This window comes from Capsella rubella, unplaced genomic scaffold (assembly GCF_000375325.1).
Source record: "Capsella rubella cultivar Monte Gargano unplaced genomic scaffold, Caprub1_0 scaffold_2, whole genome shotgun sequence".
NCBI classification, from domain to species: domain Eukaryota; kingdom Viridiplantae; phylum Streptophyta; class Magnoliopsida; order Brassicales; family Brassicaceae; genus Capsella; species Capsella rubella.
In genome coordinates this window covers 13,284,654-13,308,956 of record NW_006238922.1, presented here as the reverse complement: position 1 = coordinate 13,308,956, position 24,303 = coordinate 13,284,654, and the positions used below count along the sequence as shown (strand labels likewise).

At 39.3% G+C, this 24,303-nt stretch overlaps 7 protein-coding genes across 11 annotated transcripts in view; 4 read left to right on the top strand and 3 right to left on the bottom strand.

Moving 5' to 3' along the window:
- LOC17895449 (U-box domain-containing protein 52) overlaps positions 1-2,651 on the top strand; it is a 3,094-nt gene extending 443 nt beyond the window's left edge. Inside the window, exons 2-8 of one of the 2 annotated variants that reach the window (XM_023788201.1) lie at positions 5-126; positions 234-445; positions 550-598; positions 689-1,001; positions 1,111-1,212; positions 1,330-2,484; positions 2,567-2,651. In XM_023788201.1, the coding sequence (XP_023643969.1) occupies positions 5-126; positions 234-445; positions 550-598; positions 689-1,001; positions 1,111-1,212; positions 1,330-2,484; positions 2,567-2,620 (2,007 nt within the window). In that variant the 3' untranslated portion in view covers positions 2,621-2,651. Of the gene's footprint in view, positions 1-4; positions 127-233; positions 446-549; positions 599-688; positions 1,002-1,110; positions 1,213-1,329; positions 2,487-2,566 lie in introns of both variants that reach the window. The other variant, XM_006303038.2, reaches the window with a different exon arrangement.
- A 347-nt stretch (positions 2,652-2,998) lies between these two features.
- Positions 2,999-5,730, top strand: LOC17894692 (transcription termination factor MTERF2, chloroplastic). Its single transcript, XM_006301976.2, has 7 exons — positions 2,999-3,629; positions 3,770-3,907; positions 4,022-4,267; positions 4,363-4,482; positions 4,624-4,806; positions 4,900-5,117; positions 5,207-5,730. Exons 1-7 carry the CDS (start codon positions 3,084-3,086, stop codon positions 5,538-5,540), a joined length of 1,785 nt encoding a protein of 594 aa, XP_006302038.1. The 5' UTR covers positions 2,999-3,083; the 3' UTR covers positions 5,541-5,730.
- A 205-nt stretch (positions 5,731-5,935) lies between these two features.
- LOC17896350 lies at positions 5,936-7,144 on the top strand. Its single transcript, XM_006301244.2, has 3 exons — positions 5,936-6,210; positions 6,358-6,458; positions 6,576-7,144. Exons 1-3 carry the CDS (start codon positions 6,113-6,115, stop codon positions 7,019-7,021), a joined length of 645 nt encoding a protein of 214 aa, XP_006301306.1. The 5' UTR covers positions 5,936-6,112; the 3' UTR covers positions 7,022-7,144.
- Positions 7,042-12,467, bottom strand: LOC17895094 (pyrophosphate-energized membrane proton pump 2). Of its 2 annotated transcripts, none has more exons than XM_023787283.1 (15): positions 12,306-12,467; positions 11,554-11,947; positions 11,176-11,379; positions 10,915-11,066; positions 10,678-10,825; positions 10,468-10,600; positions 9,983-10,155; positions 9,665-9,785; positions 8,925-9,112; positions 8,394-8,831; positions 8,150-8,314; positions 7,914-8,069; positions 7,719-7,830; positions 7,406-7,625; positions 7,042-7,319 (listed from the first exon to the last, which is right to left on the bottom strand). In XM_023787283.1, the coding sequence occupies exons 2-15, from the start codon at positions 11,650-11,652 to the stop codon at positions 7,220-7,222; spliced, it is 2,409 nt and encodes an 802-aa protein (XP_023643051.1). In that variant the 5' UTR covers positions 11,653-11,947; positions 12,306-12,467; the 3' UTR covers positions 7,042-7,219. The 2 variants fall into 2 exon arrangements, with proteins under 2 accessions (XP_023643051.1, XP_006300751.1); XM_006300689.2 differs by having other exon boundaries at positions 11,554-11,903.
- Positions 12,468-12,727: 260 nt separating this feature from the next.
- Positions 12,728-16,537, top strand: LOC17894264. Its single transcript, XM_006301618.2, has 16 exons — positions 12,728-12,773; positions 12,870-12,995; positions 13,113-13,141; positions 13,218-13,255; positions 13,455-13,542; positions 13,882-13,993; positions 14,110-14,180; positions 14,460-14,529; positions 14,623-14,685; positions 15,086-15,157; positions 15,270-15,371; positions 15,608-15,682; positions 15,796-15,894; positions 16,059-16,175; positions 16,257-16,313; positions 16,408-16,537. The coding sequence occupies exons 2-16, from the start codon at positions 12,882-12,884 to the stop codon at positions 16,465-16,467; spliced, it is 1,167 nt and encodes a 388-aa protein (XP_006301680.1). The 5' UTR covers positions 12,728-12,773; positions 12,870-12,881; the 3' UTR covers positions 16,468-16,537.
- On the bottom strand, positions 16,453-19,043 carry LOC17894564 (RNA pseudouridine synthase 3, mitochondrial). Of its 2 annotated transcripts, none has more exons than XM_006300309.2 (9): positions 18,602-19,043; positions 18,350-18,421; positions 18,102-18,260; positions 17,935-17,982; positions 17,749-17,829; positions 17,552-17,668; positions 17,357-17,458; positions 17,123-17,281; positions 16,453-17,011 (listed from the first exon to the last, which is right to left on the bottom strand). In XM_006300309.2, the coding sequence occupies exons 1-9, from the start codon at positions 18,920-18,922 to the stop codon at positions 16,634-16,636; spliced, it is 1,437 nt and encodes a 478-aa protein (XP_006300371.1). In that variant the 5' UTR covers positions 18,923-19,043; the 3' UTR covers positions 16,453-16,633. The 2 variants fall into 2 exon arrangements, with proteins under 2 accessions (XP_006300371.1, XP_023643897.1); XM_023788129.1 differs by having other exon boundaries at positions 18,589-18,678.
- A 267-nt stretch (positions 19,044-19,310) lies between these two features.
- Positions 19,311-24,169, bottom strand: LOC17896555 (V-type proton ATPase catalytic subunit A). 2 transcript variants are annotated; one of them, XM_006300821.2, is made up of 21 exons: positions 24,083-24,169; positions 23,773-23,913; positions 23,350-23,476; positions 23,159-23,214; positions 23,014-23,070; positions 22,787-22,898; positions 22,662-22,699; positions 22,427-22,528; positions 22,181-22,237; positions 22,018-22,089; positions 21,831-21,932; positions 21,686-21,748; positions 21,477-21,609; positions 21,256-21,362; positions 20,944-21,138; positions 20,714-20,800; positions 20,523-20,627; positions 20,239-20,336; positions 20,063-20,141; positions 19,872-19,960; positions 19,311-19,787 (listed from the first exon to the last, which is right to left on the bottom strand). In XM_006300821.2, the coding sequence occupies exons 2-21, from the start codon at positions 23,848-23,850 to the stop codon at positions 19,673-19,675; spliced, it is 1,872 nt and encodes a 623-aa protein (XP_006300883.1). In that variant the 5' UTR covers positions 23,851-23,913; positions 24,083-24,169; the 3' UTR covers positions 19,311-19,672. The 2 variants fall into 2 exon arrangements, with proteins under 2 accessions (XP_006300883.1, XP_023643091.1); XM_023787323.1 differs by lacking the exon at positions 24,083-24,169 and having other exon boundaries at positions 23,773-24,014.
- Positions 24,170-24,303: the final 134 nt, after the last annotated feature.

Below are 24,303 nucleotides of genomic sequence, written 5' to 3'. Positions count from 1 at the left end.
GCAGATAAATTGTCGAGACATTTTGCTGGAAGACGCAGACAAAGTCAGAGCCATTACCGAATATGTTTCATCTTACGCAGTCGAGAACTTAGTCGTTGGAGCCGCATCACGTAATGGCTTCATGAGGTTATTACACTTTATCTTCTTATTTCAGATTCTTCTGTAACTACAAAGTCTCAAGTTTTTTTTTTCTTTTTTTTTTTCTAACGGATTCTGTATATTTTGATGAGCAGGAGATTCAAGACGGATTTGCCAACAACTGTGTCAAAAGCAGCTCCAGATTTCTGCAGTGTTTATGTCATTTCAAAAGGCAAAATTGCTTCAGTACGAAATGCATCTCGTCCTGCTCCTTACCATACTTCGATGCAGCAATGTGAAATTGACAACCACTACCCACATACTCCTGACAAAGCACCAAAGCACCATGACCATTCCAATTCTGCAGGTTAAAATGAAAACTATCTCTTTCAAAACCAAGACTAAAGTTCTTTGCTTTTTCATAAGCATATGCTAAATCCAGTTCTGTTTTTCCATTGATTTTGCAAACAGGTAGTACACCGTCTAGACCACGCAGATCAGTTGAAGCAGATCCAACGAGGTATAGGAATTTGAAGCTATTGAATTAATTGATTGATATCTTACATGAAGTCTAGAAAGATTCAAACATATTCTGCTTTTTTTTATGTAGATCGCCGTTGGTGAAAAGGAAGCCATATGGGGACTTATATGATTCAGATAGCGACCTCTCGTTCATCAGTCCCTCTTCTCATCGTGACTCTGACATTTCATTCATCAGCTCTGGGAGGCCTAGCGTTGAGCGCTCTTCCTTTAGCCTTGATTTCCCTGAATCTGCAAGGACTTCGAGAATCTCAACAAGCTCAGAGCAAAGCATTGGCTCACATCGCTTGGGGCTTAAGTTCAGTGATCCTGGTTTCCCTAACGAATCTTCTACATTCTCTGAAGAGAGCGGTAGAACATCCTCGTATTCATCTCAGAGCTTGGTCAGTACTAGTACTAATATTATGATTACTCAAGATCCTTCTCTGAATCTTCTTATAAAGATTGATTCAATTTAGAATTACTTGCTTAGCTGGGACTGTGTTGTTGCAGGATGATGTTGAAGCTGAAATGAAGAGGCTGCGTTTAGAGCTGAAACAAACCATGGATATGTATAGCACAGCTTGCAAAGAAGCTTTAAGCGCTAGACAAGAGGTAGTCAATACTAAGCCTGACCATTCGAAACTTTGGTTTACAAGAATTTTACACTACCAACATTGAAGTCAATGTAGTAGTACATTTGAATCAAATATCTTTTTCTAAAACTTTTAGGCAACGGAGCTGCAAAAGCTGAGAACTGAAGAGGAGAGGCGGTTGGAAGAAGCAAAGAGTTCAGAGGAAGCAGCAATGTCAATAGTGGAAAAGGAAAGAGCTAAAGCCAAAGCAGCTTTGGAAGCTGCTGAAGCTGCAAAGAGATTAGCAGAAGTGGAAGCGAAAAGAAGGTTGACTGCAGAGATGAAGACACTGAACGAATCAGATTCATTCTCTCGGGGGTTTGTGCGGTATAGGAAATACACTGTTGAAGAAATAGAAGAAGCTACTTCAAATTTTGCAGAGTCTCAAAAGGTAGGAGAAGGAGGGTATGGGCCTGTCTTTAGAGGCTTTCTTGATCACACAAGTGTTGCTGTCAAAGTTCTACGCCCAGATGCAGCTCAAGGAAGATCACAGTTTCAGAAAGAGGTTGAAGTGTTAAGCTGCATAAGGCATCCAAACATGGTCCTTCTTCTTGGAGCTTGTCCAGAATTTGGGATTCTTGTTTATGAATACATGGCCAAGGGAAGTTTAGAAGACCGGCTTTTCAGGCGAGGAAACACACCGCCGATTACTTGGCAGCTGCGTTTCAGAATCGCTGCTGAGATCGCCACAGGGCTCCTCTTTCTCCACCAGACTAAACCAGAACCAATTGTCCACAGAGACCTTAAGCCAGGAAACGTTCTCCTCGACTACAATTACGTGAGCAAGATCAGCGATGTAGGGCTAGCAAGATTAGTCCCTGCAGTAGCGGAAAACGTTACACAGTATAGAGTCACTTCAGCTGCAGGAACTTTCTGTTACATTGATCCTGAGTACCAACAAACCGGAATGTTGGGTGTGAAGTCAGATGTTTATTCGCTCGGGATCATGCTTTTGCAGATCTTGACTGCGAAACAGCCAATGGGTTTGGCTTATTACATCGAGCAAGCCATCGAAGAAGGGACTCTTAAGGATATGCTTGATCCAGCAGTACCGGATTGGCCTATGGAAGAAGCTCTGTCTTTAGCGAAGCTTTCTCTTCAATGCGCAGAATTAAGAAGAAAAGATAGACCGGATCTCGGGAAAGAGATATTGCCTGAGCTCAACCGGTTAAGAGAGATCGGTGAAGAGAGTTTAGAGAGTGTGTTTTATGCAGGAAATCAAGGAAAGTCTTCAAACACTAGCCAAGTCTCGGTGAGTGCTTCTTCTCTCTTTAAGAATTTGTAAAGTTTTGATTTTTTTTTCTTTTGTAACGTTTTTTTTTGTTTTTATGCAGAGTGATCCTTGTATACCAAATCCGGAATCTCCAGCTGCAGAATCTCAATCCTAGAAATCGAATTTGGTAATCTCATAGATTCGGATGATGATGTTTCAAGTGAAGCTTATACACTCTCAATTTGTACGAGTTATTAACAAAGCCAGAGCAGTGCAACAAGTGTTTTAGTGTATACATAATTACGTATATAGCCTAGAGATTGTTCTGTCCGTTAAATATCAGTTATGTAACCGCCTACTATTAGGCCCATCACGTTTTGAACAAAATCAATTTGATCAAAGAGTCGATGATGTAACAGCCCATCACTAAGCCCAATGGCTTATACCGGTTTCGGTTTGACTCAACCGGAACTGCGGGTTTAATTAAATAATTGTAATTGAAAATAAAAAATGGTTTGAAGTTTAAACCCATAGCTACAGATAAACCCTGCAACAGCTTCTTCTTCTTCTAATCTTCTTGATGTGATGTGGGTAGAAGCAAAGTAGTAGCGACCTCTGTCTTCTTCTCCATCGTGTTTATGGAGCTTTTACATACCTCCTGCAATTTGGAAACCATAACCTTCATTGCTCCCCCTTTAAAATCTTGCAACTTTGGTTCTACCCCTCTCTTCTTCTATCCTCGTCGCGTAACCTTGTTCTCAGCTTACCACAGTGGCCGGTTTGCTGTTTCCGCCTCTTTGCAGCACGGAGATTCTAATCATAGCTCCAATTACAGGCAGACAAATCACGAGGAGCATGCCTCTCTCGCGCAGATGTCAATTTCTGGGTTTCTCCGACAAGAGATTGGGATCTCCGAGGTCGATTCAGATTTTATTTCTGAGAATTGTCCTAAATACACGCGAATGATTGTAGAGGGAGTTAGGGATTTGGAGGAATGGAATTCGTGGAAAGGGAGTGGAGAATCTGAGGGTTTAGGGTTTAAGGAGAAAGTGATTTACATGGTGAAACAGAAGGGTGATGGTGGGAAAGTTGCCTTTTTGGAGAGTCTTGGTTTGAGTTTGTCTTCTGCTATGTATTTGGCTCATTACGTCTCCTCTGAATCGCTTCCCATTCTTCTCGATAAGGTAATTCACAGATTCTTCCACATAAATTGCGGCTTTGGTTCTGCGTCAAAACCGAGTTGCTAGTGTTGTATGATGATTCAGTTAGGTTGGGTTTGGATTTGAGTTTCGCGTGATACTTAATCTTGGATTTGGATATATAGGTTAAGTACCTCAAGGAAATATTCTTTTCTGGCAGTGATGAGAAAGGTCCTGTTGGAAAGTATGCACGACGAATGATGCTTTACTTATCAATTCCTATTGATGAAGATGTGCAGCAAACTCTTTCCTTTTTCGAAAAGGTATCGTGTTTCTTCAGTTATTAGTATATAAGTTTTTATTTGTGTGTCTCTTACTACTAGCTTCCGCAAGGGGTACCATATTCTTTAGTAAGGTAATTGTTATATGTCCTTTAGATTGAAGCAAGGCGTGGAGGCTTGGATATGCTGGGCTCTGTAGATGCATCATTCAGATTTTTAATCGAGTCATTCCCTCGGCTTCTTCTACTTTCGGAAGAAAATGATATAAAGCCTATGGTGGAGTTTCTAGAAAGCATTGGTATTCCTAAAGGTTGCTCGGGAAAGGTACTTCTTTTGTACCCTCCTATCATGCTCAGCAAAACTGAGGAGATCAAAAGAAGGGTAGCCGCTGCTCTGGAGAAGGTATGCTCTTTGGTTGATTGTAAATAATTAGCATGAAGCTGTACTTTTTTTTGTTTTCTTTTGGTTGCTGATTATTGCAAATTGGGGTTGTATAGGTTCAAGTGAGTGTTGCTTACAAGGATTCTGGAAAAGTGCTGCAGAAGTATCCGTGGATTCTCTCACCAAGCATACAAGAGAACTATTCCCACATCATCTCATTTTTTAACAGTGAATCAGTAAGCACAATTGTGACAAGAAAGAATTCATCATTTTGATCAGATAAATGGTGGTTTTGTAATTTTTTAAGTTGTCTCTATCATTGTTGTTCTATGGTTGGTCTTACTAAGACTTGGTTTGCTATGATTTTGCTTTCTTAGGTGCTTAAAATGGATATTGACCACGGAATTAGGAGATGGCCTTTACTGCTCGGTTGCTCAGTGAGCAATATGGAGATGATGGTGAAGGAATTTGATAAAATAGGTGTTAGAGATAAAAGAATGGGGAAGGTTATACCCAAGATGCCTCAACTTTTGTTATGTAAACCCCAAGAATTTCTTAAGGTAAATAAACCACTTTTCAAGATGTGTATTCTCTTATACTATTATTGTGCAAGACTTTAACTTTTTAACCACATTATTCCTCATTTGAAACAGGTTGTGTGCTTTTTGGAAGATTTGGGATTTCAGAAGGAAATCGTTGGTCAAATACTCTGTCGATGTCCTGAAATATTTGGCTGCAGCATTGACAATACCCTGCAGAAAAAGCTCATCTTTCTCACTCGTTTTGGTGTTTCCTCTACGCATTTTCCCCGAATCATAAAGAAATACCCGGAATTTCTTATATACGATGCAGACAAAACAATATTTCCACGGTATATATCATTAGCCGAACTAGTACATCATCTCAGTGAATCTTTTTCAAGCTAATGACCCCTAATATAGTAATCGTACGCTCTTGCAGGCTAAAGTACTTGATGGAAATTGGGATATCAGAGAGAGAGCTTGCCTTTATGATTCGCAAATTCTCACCTCTATTAGGATACAACATCGAGAAAGTGTTGAGACCAAAGTTAGAGTTTCTGTTGAACAGTATGAAGAAGCCGGTTAGAGAGGTAATAGAATACCCGAGGTATTTCAGTTACTCGCTGGAGAAAAGGATAAAACCACGGTTTTGGGTACTCAAAGGGAGGAACATAGAATGTACATTACAGGAAATGTTAGGCAAAAACGATGAAGAGTTTGCTGCTGATTTCTTGGGTTTAGGAGAGCTTCAAACTCACAACCGAACCTCTTAGTTATCTATAGGCCAAAAGTTTCTTTGAGAAAATCACGAAGTTATGAGATTTGTGATATCTCTGAAGGTTCTAAAGTTTTGTCTGTTGTTGTATTGTTCATATAGCCAGTTAGTGTATGTAACTACTGTTCTTGTATACAGGAAAAAAAAAAAATGAATCCAATTTTTGTATCCTCTTTAACCAAAAAAAAACCAGCTGATTCGTGTGTAAGGGTAAGTATGATTTGTCGGGTTTCAAAAAATTCTTACCTTTGAGCTTTTTACCACTTTTTTCTTCTTCACAGCAAGGTAAACAGCATATCTCTCTATAGAATGGCAAACCAGTAAAAAACAAAATTGACATGAAGATATTTCAAAAAAAAAAAAACGGTTTCTCTCTTCTTTTTTTTCTTTTTCTTATATCTGAAACAGCGAAACTGTCTGCGAAGATGCAAACTCATTCATTCATACTTTGAAAATTCTCTGAAGATTTGATTCATCTCTTTACGTTTGATAAACAGGATTGCTGAGAAAAGCAATCGAGCGAGTCACTGATTGGTTACAATCCTCACCGATATAAATTTTAAGCAAAAAATGGGAAACGGTCTAGGCAAAGCATCAACGGACATCGGAGGTTTTATCGGGAATATTTTCACAGCACCGTTCAAAGCCACACTTGGAAGATCCTGTTTGTAAGATTTTCATGTCATTCTTTGTCTTAATTAAGGAGAACCCAACCCAACTGTCGCGGAATCGTTGAGTTGGTTGGTTTTTCGATCGCCACTTTTTATTTATTTTTATGATTTCTCTTTCTTTTTTTTTTTTTTTTCTAATAACAGAGACGTATGTTCGGGACCATGGGATCTTGCATGTTTCATAGAACATTTCTGTCTTCCTGATATCGCGAAACTGGTGCTTATATCAAGCCTCTGTTTCATAAGTAACCTTTTTCTCCTTCTCTTTCCTATATTAAGCAATCATTATATAGATTCTATAAACATTTCTCTTTACTTTTCTGTATAATTTTGTTTTTGTTTCTCTTTTTTTTTTTTTCTAGTTTTGATGTTCATCACCCTCTTGTTCAAGCTTGGAATCTGCCAGTGTGTTGTTAAAAGCATCTGCAAAATGTCATGTGCCGCTTGTACAGCGTACTGGTTCGCTATAGGAGAGATGGTTAGTTGCTTGTGGCACAGTTTGACTAACGTAAAACGGGTCCGCCGTCGCAGAAAACGTCTCAGTGATATAGAAGCTGCGACCAATGATTATTCGAGTAATGACGAAGCAAGTTCATCAGACAGTCCCAGTCGAAGAAACAACATAAGACCAAAGCGGAGAAGAAAACACAAGCATCACCATCATGGCAGCAATCTCAACAACCGCCGCCTCATAAGATTACCGAGTAGACAAATGTCTGTACGAGTTGGAGGCAAGTCAAGAAGAGTACGAAGTGCTAGATCGAGAAAATCGAGGAGAGTTAAGATCGTCAAAAGTCAAAAGATTTAGTTGATTAAAATGTCTCTATAATGCATTAAACAGTGTCTCTAAACTCAAAAACAGAATTATTCCATTTATTCAGATGAAATTAAACACAAAACCATTAATCCATGTGAATAATTTTATAACCAACCTCTCTCCTACCCCTCTATTTAAATATGTGCAAGAGAGTAAACAAGCCGGGATGGATTAAGTAACGGTTCACTTTCAGAGGAAAACCGGAGCCATGACGAGAGTTATAGTCGCGAGCATTTTAATGAGGACGTGAATGGATGGACCGGCTGTGTCCTTGAATGGATCTCCCACGCTGCAGGTTTCAGATGAATTCTATTGAGAAATCGCATTTAGGAATACAACTTTGAATGAGTTTTCAGGTAGAACGAAATTACTTACGTATCACCCGTCACAGCTGCTTTGTGGGCTTCGCTTCCTTTCCCCCCAAGTGCCCCGGTCTCTATGTATTTCTTTGCATTGTCCCAAGCACCTCCCGCCGTGTTTAGGAAAAGTGCCATTAAGATACCACAAACTGTTGCAAACATGAGCATAGAAGCTACAACTTTTGCTCCGAGCAGCGGTTGTCCTGTGTAGTAACCCAAGATCCGAAACACCAAACCTGGAAGAGAGAACAAGAGGTTTGTTTTGCTCACGATCTTGTGGTTTCAATACAGGAGGTAAAAAATGGGACTAATGAACATTACTGACTTACCAACTACAATGGGTGATGCAATAGCTAAAGCTCCCGGCTTGATCATTTCCCTTAAAGCTGCAGATGCGACAATGGCGACACATCGACTATAATCTGGCTTCTCCTTGTATTGCTGTTAGAGGATAATGGTTTTGCTAGTCAACAACAATACAATAAGAAAATGGGAAGTACTCGAACGGAAAAAAATATGCTCACCATTATTCCAGGCCTTTCGATAAATTGTCTTCTTACTTCGTTGACAACCTCTTGTGCAGTTCGACCAACTGCCGCGCATGCCCAAGCACTAAAGAGGAAGATAAGCATTGAACCCAATAATCCACCTACGAAGACTTCTGGGATAGCAATATCAACCTGATTTGATCCGATATTTAAGTATGAGAAGCTGTCTCAACATCATCAGTAATACAGCAAATATGCATAATGACATTTACCTCTTTGAAAGACACATTAGCAAATGCTGAAACCTCGTCCATATACGCACTAAAGAGAAGGAATGACGCAAGTGCAGCAGATCCAATGGCAAACCCTTTCGTTGTTGCCTTTGTGGTGTTTCCAACAGCATCAAGAAGATCAGTGATCTCACGGACACTTTCTGGCTGCACAAGACATTTATTATTTCTACATTAGAATAAAGAGAGAACCTAAGCTTTTCAGGCCAATCATTTGACACTTTACCTGCTGGCTCATCTCAACAATCCCACCAGCGTTGTCAGCTATGGGGCCAAACATGTCCATAGTAAGAACATAAGCTGCGGTGCTTAGCATTCCCATTGTAGCAACGGCTGTTCCAAATAGTCCTCCAGTGGGAATGCCATTTTCGTCCACTAGCCCCGAGGTATTGCCCAGCCAATACGCAGAAATAATAGCTACACTTATGGTCAAAACTGGAAGAGCAGTCGATTCCAGGCCCAAGCTAACCCCAGCAATTATATTAGTCCCATGACCAGTCGAGCTAGCAAGAGCCAACGTCCGAACAGGTTCGTGCTTATAGTCTGTATAATATTTAGATATCCAGACAAAGATATAGGCTGTGATGATGCCAACCAACCCACATAGGGCGAAATTGAACCATGCAGAAGGAGCTTGTTCAGTGTAAAGCAGCCAGCGAGTCGACTACAAAACATAAATAACTCTGTCAGACGAATATAGCGTAGAATTTGTTCAAAATTGCTAGTACTAACAAGGAATTGTGTGTGACATCATTACCGCGCCAAATGTCAACACAGCTAATATAATAGTCAGCGAATATCCTTTCTGAAGTACAGCCATTGGATCCTCTACCGGAGATTTCACGCTAGCATCACGTGTTCCCTTGATTGATAGAATACCAATTGATGATATTATCAAGTCAAAAGAATGAACAACTAGAGGAAACAGAATAAATCCTGATGGATCTGCGTAATAGAGGAAGATTTAAGTAAGCACCAAGCATGAACAAGAGGTTTAAAAGGATGTTTATCAGTACACATTTGTTTTCATTCTATGTATTTCTTATCTTCCTAACTCTAAATTGCAAAACTTTTTATGCTAGTTTAACAACCACGGCTAGAAATGGTCAGGAATGTTACAGAAAAAAATAGACTGCAGTCAACTGTAACTTGCTATAGGTGTCATGAAAAGTAGTCTTCCTTCAATCTTCACATAATGCATACGCCGATTCATACAAGGTGTTTAAACAATAAACTCAACACAATTTATACGGACTTTGAAATCCTAATAAGTCAAAATGTACCCTCAGATCCTCAAGGAGTGACCAAAACATTTCATACAGAAAAAAGTAGTTTTCTCTAAACAGAATGTAATTTTGAGCTTGAGCTCTCCAAACAACTCTTCCTAAGTTTGCATTGCAGATTGTAAAATCCTAGCAGTTCATTAGTGTTCTCAAAATAAGCCAGGAACTCAAACCATATGCCAGACGTAATTTTATAGGGAGATGGCCCACAAACCTTCAATTTTACACTTCTTAGCCATTGTTCCACCTAGTATCATTGCACTGATGATTTCTGCAGCTATGCTTTCAAATAAATCAGCACCTCTAGCAGCACAGTCCCCCACATTGTCTCCAACCTACAAGGACATGAAAATAGCTTTAAGAGCCTAGCTTTAAGAGCCTAAAGGGGGAAAACACAAACAAAATCTTATTCAACTTGTAATCTGCTGAGTACATACTCTAGAGTGATATATGCCCCAAATTCAATGATGCCATAATTGGACATCACAGATAATCAAGAAAGTAAGAACCAAAAAGGACAATGATCAAATACCAAATCAGCAATAACAGCAGGATTTCGAGGATCATCCTCGGGAATACCCTGCTCAACTTTTCCAACGAGATCTGCCCCAACATCAGCTCCCTTAGTGTATATTCCACCACCCAACTGAGCAAACAAGGCGACAAACGAAGCACCAAAACCATATCCCACAAGAAGAAGAGGCACTGTAAGAGAAACAGAAAATTCAATAAACAAATCTAACAAGTCGATTCCTTTACTATCGCCCATGCAAATGAAAATTCTGGTCAATACATTAAGAGAATTTCTATGGGGTTGACTGAAAATCTTAGAGGTACCCCACGGTGCACGGTAACCAGTCCCCACCTCAATAAAGATCAACACAAGTCATGAATTATGTAATAAAATACTGCTCATGTCTGAAAATGATCCTTTCAAAAGATACAAATAACATTTTGAAACTCAGTACAATGATTATAATATAGGCACACAAGATGAGAGCAGAACAGAGAACTTACGGTCAGTAACATTCATCGAACCTGGTGAATCCACGCCCAACCAAACATAAAATGTAGAATAGAGGATGGCAATACCAATCACAGCCATACCAACAACAACCAGGGCTGAAAACCCACCAGCACGAACAGCTATCTGCATCATATCTGCCAGTTAGTATTTGGAAACATGTACACTGTCATGTTCAGAAAATAGCTAAGCTAAAGAAGAACCTGCAATGCTTCTCTCGCAGATCGTCTGGCGGCACTGGAGACCCGCACATTGGCACGAACTGACACCCACATTCCAACATATCCAGCAACACCTGAACATAGAGCCCCCAAAAGAAATGCAGCAACAGTAATATAGGCAGACATCGCCCTGCAGCAAAAAAGTAGTATGGCTAAGCATCACTCACAACAATTCAAAAGATAAAATAAAATCTTATGAATATAATCATGTATCAGCACCTTCCTAAACCAGCAGCCTCCTGCTGGGGAGTTAAGTTACGGAATAGATATATGCAAAGAATCACAAAAGCTAGCAAGATGGCCATCTTGGATATAGTGCTATACTGCGTTCTGAAAAACCCTTCAGCCCCATCACGTATAGCATCTGATATCTATAAGTAAAAGAATTAGCTTACAAATTAGAATAAAGAGGTTTGATGCGAAAAAAGAAGAAAAGATGTCAACATCATGACTAACACCACACAATTTGAGTGAGCTTACCTCAACCATCTCTGGAGGTCCTTCATCTTTCGCTAAAACCCATTTGGTTAGATATATTGACAAAAGGAAGCTGATGATGCATACTGCGAAGACGAACACGATGATGGGAGAAGTACTAGCTCCCATGTAAAAGATCACTCCAAAGCAGAAAAGCAGAATTATAGAAAGGACACGAACATTTAATTTCCTAAGAATCCGGAATATCTGCCAACAAAAAAAAACTGAACTTTATACAATATCAAAAAAGAGGAAAAATGAGATGCTCAAGAAACTAAGATGCAAAATGATATAGAAGGAAACCAGTTATAATATCAGACTCAATGGTCTGATGCAACCAATAAGAAAAGCACTCAAGAAAGAGAGGAATCATAGTTGTACCAGTGGACTATAGGCTTTACTACGCATGTTGGGAAATGCCCTAGGCCTGTCATTGAAAGACATCAAACTGGCCTGCTCAACATCTTCATCCATCATCATGTTTCGAGCTGAATTCTCTCTTCAGAGTATGGGTAGAGGGGTAAAATCAGGGGTATGGGGCAAATCCGCCCCAAAACTCAGAAGCTGAATTTTATTAATACACTACAACTCTTTCCTCCAGATGCTAACAGCACATCATCAAACGAGTACAAGTTAGTCTGAGCCTTCTAACTCTAGATATATCTTGATCCCAGGTCCTTCAAACTTTCTCAGTAGAGTTGCCACAACAAGTTTCCACCAGAATTGAATTTCTGAAAAGAAAGGAAAAGTATCAAGTCCTGATGTTTCTCTTTACCTGCCAAATAGCATTTTCAAATTAAATAAAATCAGACTCATTCGAGTAAGATTCCACAGTAAGGTTTAGCTATATTTTTCATAATTTACGATGAGTGTAAACGCTTCTACAATCAATAGACCCCAGGAAAAAAAACGCAATAAACAAACAACGCATGAGACGGCAAGATCTAATCGACTAAGATTTCAGTGTACGATACTATATATAAAAAAAACGCAAGGGACTTAGCATTCCGACTTTGCATTGCTTCAATCGAGAAATCGCGTTTAGATCTGAGTTCCGTACAAAGAGAAATTCACATGATCTAGATAGGAATGGATAGGCGAATCAACGGAATAAAAATAAAGAAGAAGCATACGAAGAGTTTCGCCGGGAAGAGAAATTAGGGCTCCGGTGAGTGATCAAAAGGAAACTGCCATTAGGGAAAGCTTGTCCTAGCCGAAGAAGCGCTCTCCTCCTCCTCCTCTCTGTCTTTTGTCTCCGTAAAATCCCAAGACTTTTCAGGCTACTTTTCGGATTTTTTTTTTGTTTTTTTTCCACTTCAGAGTGTCAATACTAATTTTATGAGTAGTGACACATCCTATCCAATGACACGCTGCCACTTAATTCCTCGAATTATTTTATTATTTATTATCTAACAAATCCATCAATTTTAAAAATTATTTATATTGGGTCGCCGAACATATCCAGTTTCATGGGCCTAGCCCAACTTAAGTTTTGCCATCCGGCCCATATAATCTGCAAAGTAAAGAAGACCACCACCACTAACGTTATCAGTCTGATCACGGAGCTCGCCGTTCATCGTCGTCAATCTCCGGCGGACACTGTACGTGATTTTATTTTGGAACTTTACGAATTGGTTAGCCGTTACTTATCATCATTCTTCTGTATGCTTCTGAGGAAATTCTCTTGCTTTGGTTAGGACAAGCAGAGGATGTTGATGACACTAACCGCGGCGACGACCGCCGTTTCATTTAATTCAAAGTTTATCTTGTTTCGAATAAGTTGCTCGGATTCTAATCCTAAGCGTGGCTTTGGCTCTAAAAAGGTTATTACTTTTTTTTTGATGTTTCCTCTTTAGCACTTCCAGTTACTTTGCTTTCTTCAACTTATTTTACTGATTCAAAACACTGAGACAAACATAAATATTGAAATCGTATCATAGGAAGAGAAAGATTCGGCATTACAGCAAAGGTATAGTTTTCGTCTTTGCTTAAGCATTTAGAATTTGCCTGTGTTGTTATATCTTATATGGACTACTTTGCTGCAGGAAATCATCTTCTAAACAGTCTGTTTCTGTACCCAGAAGTAAGTATAATTTGATTAAGGCATATTTTAAGTAACTGATGTGCTACTTTTTTCATGGTGTCTGGAACATACCATAACTTCAAATTTTGCTCCCTTTATTTGAAAAAAGTTGGTTAAATCGAAAGGTTTGCCAATATCAATAAGACACCTTGGTGACTATTCGTGCATTCGCTGAAGGAACTCCTGCATTTGTTTGCAGAGGCACCTGGTCTGAATACACAATTTGATGGAAAATCTGATCGATCTTTCGATATAGACTTCGAGGAACGGCTGGAAACCATCAGAAGGTGCACATGTTTTATGATTCTAGCGTTTTATGATTCTAGCATGAAAATTGGCTTTAGAGAATTATAGCTTACAATAAGTTTACGTGGGAAAGAACCTCAAACCTCTGATGGCCTCATTTTTTTCCGACCTCTCACAATCGCAATTGACTTTCTCAATTTACCCACAACAACGTGATCCTCCTATGAATGTTTGATTCTTTTTTTCTTTTCTTGATTTGTTCATCTCTTTCCATGCCACTTCCCTCACCCCCTATACATACTGACATAGGCAAGATCATTGTCCTCCAACTGGTAAGGAATGTTTTTTTTTGTGTGACCTCTGCTCCTTTGATAAACCAGGTCAGCTCTTGAGCAGAAAAAGACAGAAGTAGTCAAAGAATTTGGTCCAATTGACTATGATGCACCAGCATCAGTCAATTCTGACCAGAAGAAAATTGGTCTTGGTACTAAGGTACTCATACATAATATCTTGCAAGTGTGTATTTTTCTTTTGTTCTAAAACCACTCGAGTCCTATAAGGTACGCATACCTAACATCATGACAAGACTTGGTCCCATGCCATGACAGGTTGGAGTTGGCATAGCTGTTGTTGTATTTGGTTTGGTTTTTGCTCTTGGTGACTTTCTTCCCATGGGAAGGTGCGTTATGTGTAGTGTAATCACTGTTTTACGTAGCTTTATCCAATGAAGGCAGCTTCAATTCCAAGTCATAACTGTGTCATTTACACCATGTTACTGCTTGTCGTTTTTGTACCTTCTATTCCAGTTTGAAATTTTATATGTAACGTTTCTGATAACATCTTACTTTTTTAGGACCAGCTTGGTTGATTTCTGTAATTCACATTTTTGCCTTCCCAAGTCACGTTGTCAGGTAATTTAACCGGTCTCAGTTCTAACAATGTTTATTCCACTTTTCAGTGATAGTCCAACTAAGAACACAACAGTAGTTCAAAATCAGATCTCAGAAGAAGAGAAAGCCACGCTGCAGGTAATATAAGAGGATGATGTCTTTTTTTATGAACTTTGATAATTTGAATAAAGCAAGAGATGTAAAACATCTCGAAATTTTTTATTTTGTCAGCAAAGGCTCAAAGAGTTTGAAACAACTCTCAGTGGCACTCCTAAGGATCAAGCTGCTCTGGAGGTGAGTGAAGACATGCATATGTTGTGCATACTATTAAATATCTTCTTCATCGGCATTTAGCCATTCATCTCCCTGTAGGCTGCCAATAATAATCAGGGAACAACTTAAACTAATAATCAAGTAGCTAAGGATTATGAAAATTTTGAAATGCTTTTGGTTGCAACAACTCCTTTTGGTCTCATTTCACCTATTTAAACAAGCCTTACCTCTATTCTAAGCTTTCATTTTTTTCTTCTCGAATGAGTCTAATCTCCACATATATTTAATTACATGAAACTTTTCCTGTTCGCTTTAACTGATTCACTGAAGTTGTTAATGCGCACATAGTAAGCTGAAAACAAGATACGCTTCCTCTTCTGACTTATTTATAACGCTGAAAATAAGTTGGGGCGCTATGCAGGGCGCAGCTGTGACACTGACTGAACTAGGAGAGTATTCACGGGCTGCTGCATTTCTTGAGAAACTGGCTAAGGTTTGTTTCTCGCATGCTTTTATATTTTCTTATGTCAAGTCATTCGTTTCACAAGAACATGCTGATCCGAGACTTAGCTAATAGTGCACAAAGTGGGATTCTTTCTCTGTAGGAGAGACCAACTGACCCTGATGTATTTAGACTGCTTGGAGAAGTAAATTATGAACTTAAGAACTATGGAGGCAGTATCGCTGCATACAAAATATCTGAAAAGGTAAATGCTCTCAAACTTTGTGGATTAAGCTTTTTTTTATAGCCTTTCTGTTTTCTAACTTGCACTGAACTAATAGTTGATACATATTAAGATTGTCGGAAAAATATCTTGTGAGGACATAAGATTTGAACTTATGCCAAGTATAGCTGCTGCTACAATGTATATGTTGTTAGTTAGGGCAGTCAATTTTTCTATATATTCTAGTGATGTCCTGTTTTTTGTTCTAATTACCCTAGGTTTCTAAAGGGGTTGATCTTGAAGTCACACGAGGCCTCATGAACGCGTATCTAGCTGCTAAGAAACCAGACGAGGTAAATCTCTTTCCACGAGATATGATTATGTTACCTTTTTGTCTCAGAAGCTTAATCTTAATTACTCTCAACTTCTCCTTTGATCCTTTTGTCACTTTTGTTGTGATTCTCAGGCCGTCAAATTTCTTCTAGACACTCGTGAACGTCTGAATACAAAGAAAAGCAGCACAGCAGACAGTGTTACCGGTGAAACTAATTTAGACCCAATTCAGGTGACTTGGTTTCTTGGTAATTGACCTTAACATATTATTCTGGTGACAACGAGTTTCAAACTGGCTTCTACCATCTTAGCATAACCTGTTACCTTGATGAAATAGACAATTCATCGTGTTCACTGGCTTATTGATTTTTAAACGTTGGGGAAATATTTGCTCAGGTGGAGTTGCTTCTCGGAAAAGCTTATTCAGACTGGGGACATATCAGCGACGCCATAGCTGTTTATGACCAGCTTATCACTGCTCATCCTGAAGACTTCCGAGGCTACTTGGCTAAGGTGATTTTCTTGTCCACACCTCAAAAGCTCAAGAAGTTGAGTCATACTTGCCCATAAACTCCATGTGAAATTGTATTCTAGGGAATAATATTGAGAGAAAATGGAAGCAGAGGAGATGCAGAAAGAATGTTCATCCAGGTGAATCACCATTTAACCTTCTTCATTCCAGTACAGTTCGAACTGAATAAAAAGATATACGACCCATAGCATCTAACTTATCATTAATGTGTAGGCACGCTTTTTTGCACCAGACAAAGCTAAGGCTCTTGTGGATAGATACTCCAAACTGTGATCACTATTTGATTCTGTGTATATACATGCACATGGGCTTTTGAGTTACTAATATGAGTCAGATTCATCTATGAGACTAGTGTACAATACAAGTATTATCAAAATGAAGCCACAGAACCAAAAAGTTCAGGAACTGTTATCTAGATAATAAAAAGGTAACAAAAGAGCTACACCAAATATGAAGACATTAAATTCCAACTGATCTTCATATGGCTAGGCATTGAAGCTACAAACCGCAAGAGATCTGGTTTATCAATGATTCCTGTGCGAATCGGCTCTGCTTCCTGTTGGTTCAAGACATGGAGGAACTTGGCAATGTTTGGAAGTACCATTTCTCGGCAATGGAGATGTAACAAAGGAACTTTTGACAAAACGCTTCCCTTTTGAACATCAAGACCTTCTGGTCTGCGCAGTTTATATGGTTTCCCAGTTGTTGGTTCGATATCTACCTGAGGCATCTGTTTCCATCTCTTGTGAACAAACCAACCGTATTTATAATCCCCTACTATTGGAGTTCCAAGAGCTTCAGCACAGTGTACACGTAGCTGTTTTTAGAAGGTAAACTTGATCAAAAGAGAAACAAACAGAATCTTTCGCAAAACTGGTAAAGAGGATTAGCAAAACTGGTAAAGAGGATAGCGAAGTTTAATAAGTACCTGATGCTTTCTGCTAGTAATAGGACGAAGTTCTAACCACGAACACCCATTGATCATAGGTCCTAACACTCTATACTCTGTTATTGCTTCTTGTGAAGCTTCAAAGCACGAACCCTGAGCCAAAACCACCCTGTCTGTTTTACCATCGTCCAAAAGCACCTGAACACAGGTTTTTGAATCATTCTCTAATACAAGCAGTGTGTAACCAAGTAGAGGTTATAATGAGATAAATACTTTTGAAAGGGGGGCTGATATTAGTCCTTCTTTCTCCTTTGGAGAACCAATCACCAATGCCCAATATTGCTGATACATCGCTTCACAAGATTTGTTCCAAGCCTAGGATCGTGCAATATTTACAAGTCACTTAACAATTTTATGCCCAACCTTACTAGAACGTAGTGGTCAGAATTTCAGATAAGTTCTTCTTACCTTACAGCTTGAGTTTCTCCCCTTGTAATCACTGAAGACAGAGTGGAGATAACCAATACTCTCTTTGTTACGACCCATTACTAAGAGGCCACTAGTTTCCCTATCAAGACGATGTACCTGACCATTGAAAGTCAAATAAGTCAGAAACCAACAGTTTATCAAGATAACTAACAAAACCCCAAAAGAAGGGAGTTTACCAATCTGGGACCTTCATCGTTACCAAAAGACAAAGCTGCAGCTGCAAGTGCATCCATGCTGTTATGTATAGGGACATTTCCCTGAGACAAGCAACGATAACTGAATATGCAGCTGCTGCTTAATCAACAAGAGAATATAACAGCTTCCTTCCATGAAGTCATTCTGCAAATAAAAAAATCTATTACCTTGACTGGAAGCTTAGGTGGCTTATTAAGAACTATAATAGCAGAGTCCTGCAGTAGAGAGAAAAACAAGGTCAAAACTTGTTGTATAACCATAAGAGACCAATAACTGTTTGAAATCATGTGTATAAACATGCCAAATCCAGAAGAGGTTCTCAAACGGGAGTCACCTTGAACCTGACAAGCCTTTGAAGATATGCGATTTCGTCTGCGTTTGGATACAAGGTTCCACTTGGTATAGTATCATATCTCTTAGAAATCCTCATCTCAGAGATTGACACAGGCAACCAGATTTTATCTCCTATTTGCATTACCTCGTCATGCTTAATCTGCAGATAAAAGTGTACCACTATTATTAAACCCAATACAAGCGAATGATCACACCAACAACAACAAAAAGAACAGAGATCTATTGAACCTTTCTCATGGGTCTAGCTCCATCTTCATTCTCTCTTGAAGCATCCCTACGACCTCGAAACTCCATTTGCACCTACCACAATAAAACGCAACCAAATTAATATAATTTTAACGAAATTCATGTTGAAGGTCAATCTATTAGCGGATTCTATCTGAATTTCTTTAGACAATTCCAAAAGAATAATCTAACAACAAAAGGTCAATAAATTTTTTTTGATCAGAAGTAATGAAAAGTGTTACCAGAGACACTCACAAGGCCCTTTGTGAAATGAGTTTGAATAGCCTTATCATGAATTTCTTCGAAATAGTACTTGACCCAGCTTATGGCTGTGACGTGGTCGCCGCTATCTCCGTCGTCTCCGTTATCAACGGCGTTTTTGCCAGGTAATGGAGGACCGGGGAATGGCGGCAGGGATATCAACTGACGTGGCAATGGTCCTTGCTTCGGTGGTCCCAGGTGTGCTACGTTGTTCGTTACGCGGATCACCGTCGATGGCGGCGGAGCGAGTCTCGAGTATCGCCGTGTTACAACGGCCATGTAAATCTGACGGAAGCTTGTCTTGGCCTTCCACATGGGGGTTTATCAGAAAACCGAAGGACTTTGAGTCTAAGTCAGAACTGCCGGCTAAACGGCGGTAATTCTTCGCGCGCTACGGCCGAAGAAGACGAAGAGAGAACGAAACGGTGAAAGCAAAATGGGCCTGTTGGGCTTTCAGTTCTTTACTAGCTGATGCATCGATCCAACTGGGTCGTGCGTGTTAAACAATATTCAAGGGTTTACTAGTATGTCCTGTTAAGCAACTACTGTTAAGCAACTACCGCAGTACCGCTCATGAGATTGTACAACTAAATTATTTAATTTTGTGAATAAAAATATTTCTCTTCAATAACTGATTTATGTTTGCAATTACACCAAACAATAAACTGGAAAAACAATACGAACGGAATAATGGTAATATGATTATAAAAAAAAAACTGTACCCCAATAGGTTTGGACATTAATGATAATAATTTATTGAATTGAGAGGTACACCACATCAAATATATGACTCACATTGGCTGTACCTTATTCCCATTGAAATAAAAAAACATAAAAAACAACGAATCAAACATATTACACAGCGCAGCACAACAGCACAGCCGGAGAATCATGACGCTCACAGAGCTAAACTCAATCGATCGAACAAACCGATAAATAAAATACCGACCACTATGATAGTTGTTTGGTTCAAAAACACAAGAAAGAGAACATGAATGAAACCTCTTTCTCCAAAAACAACCCAATTGGGATGATTTTTAGACTTGCGGTGGAGACGGACACAGCTTACCGAGTTTCATCCTCCAAGGCTCGGAATCCAGCACTGAGATCGTCGTATAATTTCTTGAATTTTGCCACCAGTGTATCCTCCCCTTCTGCTGGGTCTTCGAACTTCTGAGACCTGTAATTTCCACATTCCGTTTGATTAGAGCGCTATCTTATAAATTCAAAAAGACAATTGAGGGGAAACAAGTAGTTTGCTTACACTAAACGGTAGAAAAGATCTCCCAAGCGGTGCTTGATGAGAGTGTAAGTAATCTTTTGACCGTCCATTCCAGCTGCTCTCTCAACCGCCTGTGTATGACAACATTTAATTGAATTATAGACAAACCAATTGACATAATAAATCCCCACTTCGCATAGAAGATCATTTATGAATCATCTCATCTTATTTACCTGGTTGGCTAGGTTGTAGAAATGGATAATGTTACGCATCATCCACACAGACTTGTAGAAAGGGCAGAACTTGTCATATCTGCCAAAGATTCATCCAAAAGGTTTAAGAGTGAATAACTCGTTGAGAGAGAAAGCGAGGGAACTAAACCAATACTAAGGGAGCCAACAAAACTTACGGTGTAAACGCGTTCTGAGCAAGATAGTCTTCCCTCAATAGCTTAGCTGTTTCCAAGGTGATTTTGTCACCTTCTGCTAGAGCATCTTTTCCTACAAGCTGCACACAAAACAGACTGTGCGGGTCAAAGAAAATTCCTTTCAGAAAGAATTACAGTATGTGCTAAGACTGGTTTTCTTCTATAATACAAGTCAAGTTTAGATGCCAAGACTATCGTTAAAAACCAATAAACCATAGCTGAGACAAGAGGACATTGATACATATACAAGGATAGGTGACACGTACCTGGACAATTTCATTAAGATCGTCTTCCCTCTGCAACACCTCTCTGGCCTTTGTCCTGATGTTGATGAAATCCGGATCGAACTTCTCATAGAAAGATTCCAATGCCTGAAGGAAAAAGAAACCAAATTTTATATACAAGAATCCGTGACAGTAAACCAAGACAAGTTTAATCTGAGAATATGTAAGCATACCGTTGAATACTTTGAGTAGGAAATCAACCAATTAACAGAGGGGAAATGTTTTCTCTGGGCAAGCTTTTTGTCCAAACCCCAGAAGACCTGCAGAAGAAAAGAAAAACATGAACAATGCTAATATGAGGCAGTTCTAAAACAAACCACCATCTGGTTCACCTCAATTGAGATAGATTAATAAGTACATCTACAATGGAAGATAGGGAAGCAGCCATGAACGAAATAGTTACCTGCACAATACTAAGGGTTGCAGAAGTCACAGGATCTGAAAAGTCTCCTCCTGGAGGTGAAACTGCACCAACAATTGTAACACTTCCATCACGTTCTGGTCCACCAAGACATTTTACTTTACCAGCACGTTCATAGAAAGATGCTAAACGTGCTGCTAGATAGGCAGGATATCCACTGTCGGCAGGCATTTCAGCCTAGAAAACAAAGCAATAAAGGTGTCAATAAACTGAAGATTAAAAAAAAAAAAAAAGGAGAAGTAAGATAATGACAACAAAAACATCCATATAGCAAAGTAAAACACAAAAGATTACCAGTCGTCCTGAAATTTCTCTCAATGCTTCTGCCCAACGGGAAGTTGAGTCAGCCATCATACTCACATTGTATCCCATATCTCTAAAATATTCAGCGATTGTGATTCCTGGAGTTCACATTACAAAGATAAAAAATGAGCATCTTAAATTAAAAAGTTTGTCACTGGAAGATGGGAAATGGGCTTCATAAAAATTAAAAAATCTGTATTCCTGAACATTACCTGTGTAAATTGAGGCTTCACGAGCAGCCACAGGCATGTTAGAAGTGTTGGCAACAAGTGTGGTACGTTTCATGACAGATTCCTCACGACCATCAGGCAACGTCATTGTCAATTGTGGGAAGTCCATAAGAACCTAATTTATGAGAAACCATCAGATCAAATGTCTGATTGGTATGAAATATATAAAGAATTAGATGAGAGAGATATACCTCCGCCATTTCATTTCCTCTCTCTCCACAACCAACATACACAACAGCATCGGAGTTGGAGTACTATGTATATAAGAACAAATTAGTTTTGGAAATTCAGTATATCCAGTTATTAAGTGAAACAAAACTAGATGTCACAACCTACCTTGGAAAGTGCCTGACTGATAACAGTTTTCCCACAGCCAAAAGCACCAGGAATGGCACAGGTTCCACCAAGAACGGAAGGGAAAAGGGCATCAAGGACACGCTGACAACAGGAAAAGAAAAACAATCAACCACACACATCTTCAATTGACTATCACCGTTATAAGAAAAATTTGTTAAGTAATCACCTGTCCAGTAAGTAGAGGAGTATCGGCAGCAAGCTTTGATGCAACTGGCCTAGGGGTACGTACAGGCCAGCTCTGACATATTATCAGCCAAACCAATTTAATAAGTTAATCAAATAGCTTAAATTTTATGTTGCAAGTAGGAAGATTAAAGATTCATGCAAACCTGAAGCATGGTGTAAGATTTCTTGATCCCCTGGAATTCGAGCTCTATCACTGTATCCTGGGAAACGAAAATTATCGACAAACAACCATGAGCAACAGGCAAAACATGATCTCCGACAGGAAGTGGTTACCCTTTGATCAATTAAGCCATATATTAACTTAAACGTTGAAGAGAAAGAAATCCAGGAAAGAAAACATTTTGGAATGTATAAACTTATCATTGTTTGAGCGTAACTTAAACTCAAACCTTAAGGGAATATTGACCAGCTGGAGCAATGTAAGTAATCTTCCCCATGGCATCAGGAGGAAGGGCAACATGGTGATTCATCAAAGTGTTCTCAAAGACGGTCTGCATTCCAGAGTTATATTTGACTATCAGAAAAAAATTATTCCCAGTGTAAACAAGGGAACACCACAGTAACTGTGTAAAATAAGTTCCCTTGCCAAAAGCATATTAAGGAGGACAGGACCAATAAACTTACAGCATACAAGTCACCACCAGTTATTGTGTCTCCCTCGACTGCAAACAAGTTGAATTCAGTTAACCATCAAGATTAAGACCATATGAAACACTTCATAGACAGGCATATGCAGTCAAACACATTACCAAATTTATTGGGCTGGAACTCCCACGGACAATCTTTGTCAAGAGCTGGGACAGACACACCCCGAGGAATGTACACATCACCGGATATTCTCGCAATAGTCTTCAAAGGCCTCTGTGTGATATGAAACCAAAGAATTGTGAGAGACCACAGTCTGCCGTTTGTAATGTAAAACAAATCATAAACGTCAGGAAATTCATGTCTGACAAGAATATAAATCCAACTGAACCTGAATTCCATCGAAGATATTTCCCAAAATTCCTGGTCCAAGCTCCACAGAAAGTGGCTGTAATTACAGGCCAAATTATATGTTAGCTACAGATGAATAACCCTAGAAACGAGAAAAGTAAGCCAGATAAAAAGAACTAACGAACCTTGTGCGTTCGAAGAACAGGATCATTAACTGTTAACCCAGCTGTTTCCTCGTAAACTGATGAAAAGGAAGTTGTCAAGTGTCAGTTAAGATATCTTACTTCTACAGAAGACCAGATGCAATAATTTGACAGATAAAAAAAAAAAGGCAGTAAAGTAAATGACACTAAGAAGCACATGAGAACAAACAAACCTTGGATCGTGGCAGAATCTCCTTCAAGACGGATGATCTCTCCAATCAAATTATCATGCCCAACACGCACTAACTCATACATAGCAGCACCGGCCATACCATCGGCAACAACAACAGGCCCTGAAACCTGCATCCCAAAACTTGTATATTACCAATCTGATTATGAAAATTAATTACGAAAAAGAAATGTCAAATCTCCGAGAACTATCAGATCAGATCATAATCAGAAATTCACAGACGAGCTACTAAACCGAGGCGGAATCAACCGATTCAATCACTGAGAACTATTAGATCAAATCTAGTTCTCCCACCAATCTTACCTGGCAAGCAGATCAACTATTTCATCCATCCAGCACCAAAAATTAACATCGCAGAACGGGAAAAACCAAATTGAAACCAGATCGAACGGAAACGGGACAATACCTTACGAACGTAACCATACTCGCTCTCCTTCTCATCGTCCTCGAAGGTTGTAAGCTTTCCTCCGTAAAACGCCGGCATTTTCTCAGCAATCAGAGATTCAAAAACTCAAATCCTATCGACCAAAAAATCAAAATTCACCTCCTACAAAATGCCGAGATCCGATCAAACAACAACAAATAAGAAATCGCCAAAACCTCGAAATAGAGATCAGAGATCGAGGAATAAGAAAACACTTGAAGGTTTTCCAAAGAGAACGATTCGATAAATCAGAAAGAAACAAAAAGGATCAGAGGGAGATAGAGATCCTAACCAGTGAACAGACAGGAAGAGTGGTCACAAGAAGAGAGAGAGAGGTGGAGGCACGTAGATATTGAAAGAGTTGGAGAAGTTGATCTGATTGACAAATCGTGGAGCAATCCTGTACATGACTCCTCACGATACGCTCCTAGATCTGACTTTGTCGTTAATAGCCACGTGACAGTTAATTTATTGGGCTTCATAATATCTAATTACGGCCCAATAAAGAGGTCC

Coding starts and splice junctions, on each gene's coding strand:
- LOC17894692 (XM_006301976.2), top strand. CDS start 3,084: ATGGAGCTTTTACATACCTCCTGCAATTTGGAAACCATAACCTTCATT. Junction 3,908..4,021: donor CTCTTTCCTTTTTCGAAAAG/GTATCGTGTTTC, acceptor TATGTCCTTTAG/ATTGAAGCAAGGCGTGGAGG. Junction 4,483..4,623: donor CATTTTTTAACAGTGAATCA/GTAAGCACAATT, acceptor TTGCTTTCTTAG/GTGCTTAAAATGGATATTGA.
- LOC17896350 (XM_006301244.2), top strand. CDS start 6,113: ATGGGAAACGGTCTAGGCAAAGCATCAACGGACATCGGAGGTTTTATC. Junction 6,211..6,357: donor ACACTTGGAAGATCCTGTTT/GTAAGATTTTCA, acceptor TTCTAATAACAG/AGACGTATGTTCGGGACCAT. Junction 6,459..6,575: donor ATCAAGCCTCTGTTTCATAA/GTAACCTTTTTC, acceptor TTTTTTTTCTAG/TTTTGATGTTCATCACCCTC.
- LOC17895094 (XM_023787283.1), bottom strand. CDS start 11,652: ATGATGATGGATGAAGATGTTGAGCAGGCCAGTTTGATGTCTTTCAAT. Junction 11,380..11,553: donor GTAAAGCCTATAGTCCACTG/GTACAACTATGA, acceptor TTTTGTTGGCAG/ATATTCCGGATTCTTAGGAA. Junction 10,156..10,467: donor TTCGATGAATGTTACTGACC/GTAAGTTCTCTG, acceptor TTTCTCTTACAG/TGCCTCTTCTTCTTGTGGGA.
- LOC17894264 (XM_006301618.2), top strand. CDS start 12,882: ATGTTGATGACACTAACCGCGGCGACGACCGCCGTTTCATTTAATTCA. Junction 13,994..14,109: donor AAATTGGTCTTGGTACTAAG/GTACTCATACAT, acceptor ATGCCATGACAG/GTTGGAGTTGGCATAGCTGT. Junction 16,176..16,256: donor TCCGAGGCTACTTGGCTAAG/GTGATTTTCTTG, acceptor ATTGTATTCTAG/GGAATAATATTGAGAGAAAA.
- LOC17894564 (XM_006300309.2), bottom strand. CDS start 18,922: ATGTGGAAGGCCAAGACAAGCTTCCGTCAGATTTACATGGCCGTTGTA. Junction 17,669..17,748: donor ACGATGAAGGTCCCAGATTG/GTAAACTCCCTT, acceptor TTCAATGGTCAG/GTACATCGTCTTGATAGGGA. Junction 17,012..17,122: donor TTACTAGCAGAAAGCATCAG/GTACTTATTAAA, acceptor TTCTAAAAACAG/CTACGTGTACACTGTGCTGA.
- LOC17896555 (XM_006300821.2), bottom strand. CDS start 23,850: ATGCCGGCGTTTTACGGAGGAAAGCTTACAACCTTCGAGGACGATGAG. Junction 20,628..20,713: donor CCTACTCAAAGTATTCAACG/GTATGCTTACAT, acceptor TTTTTCCTTCAG/GCATTGGAATCTTTCTATGA. Junction 19,788..19,871: donor GATCTTTTCTACCGTTTAGT/GTAAGCAAACTA, acceptor TGGAAATTACAG/GTCTCAGAAGTTCGAAGACC.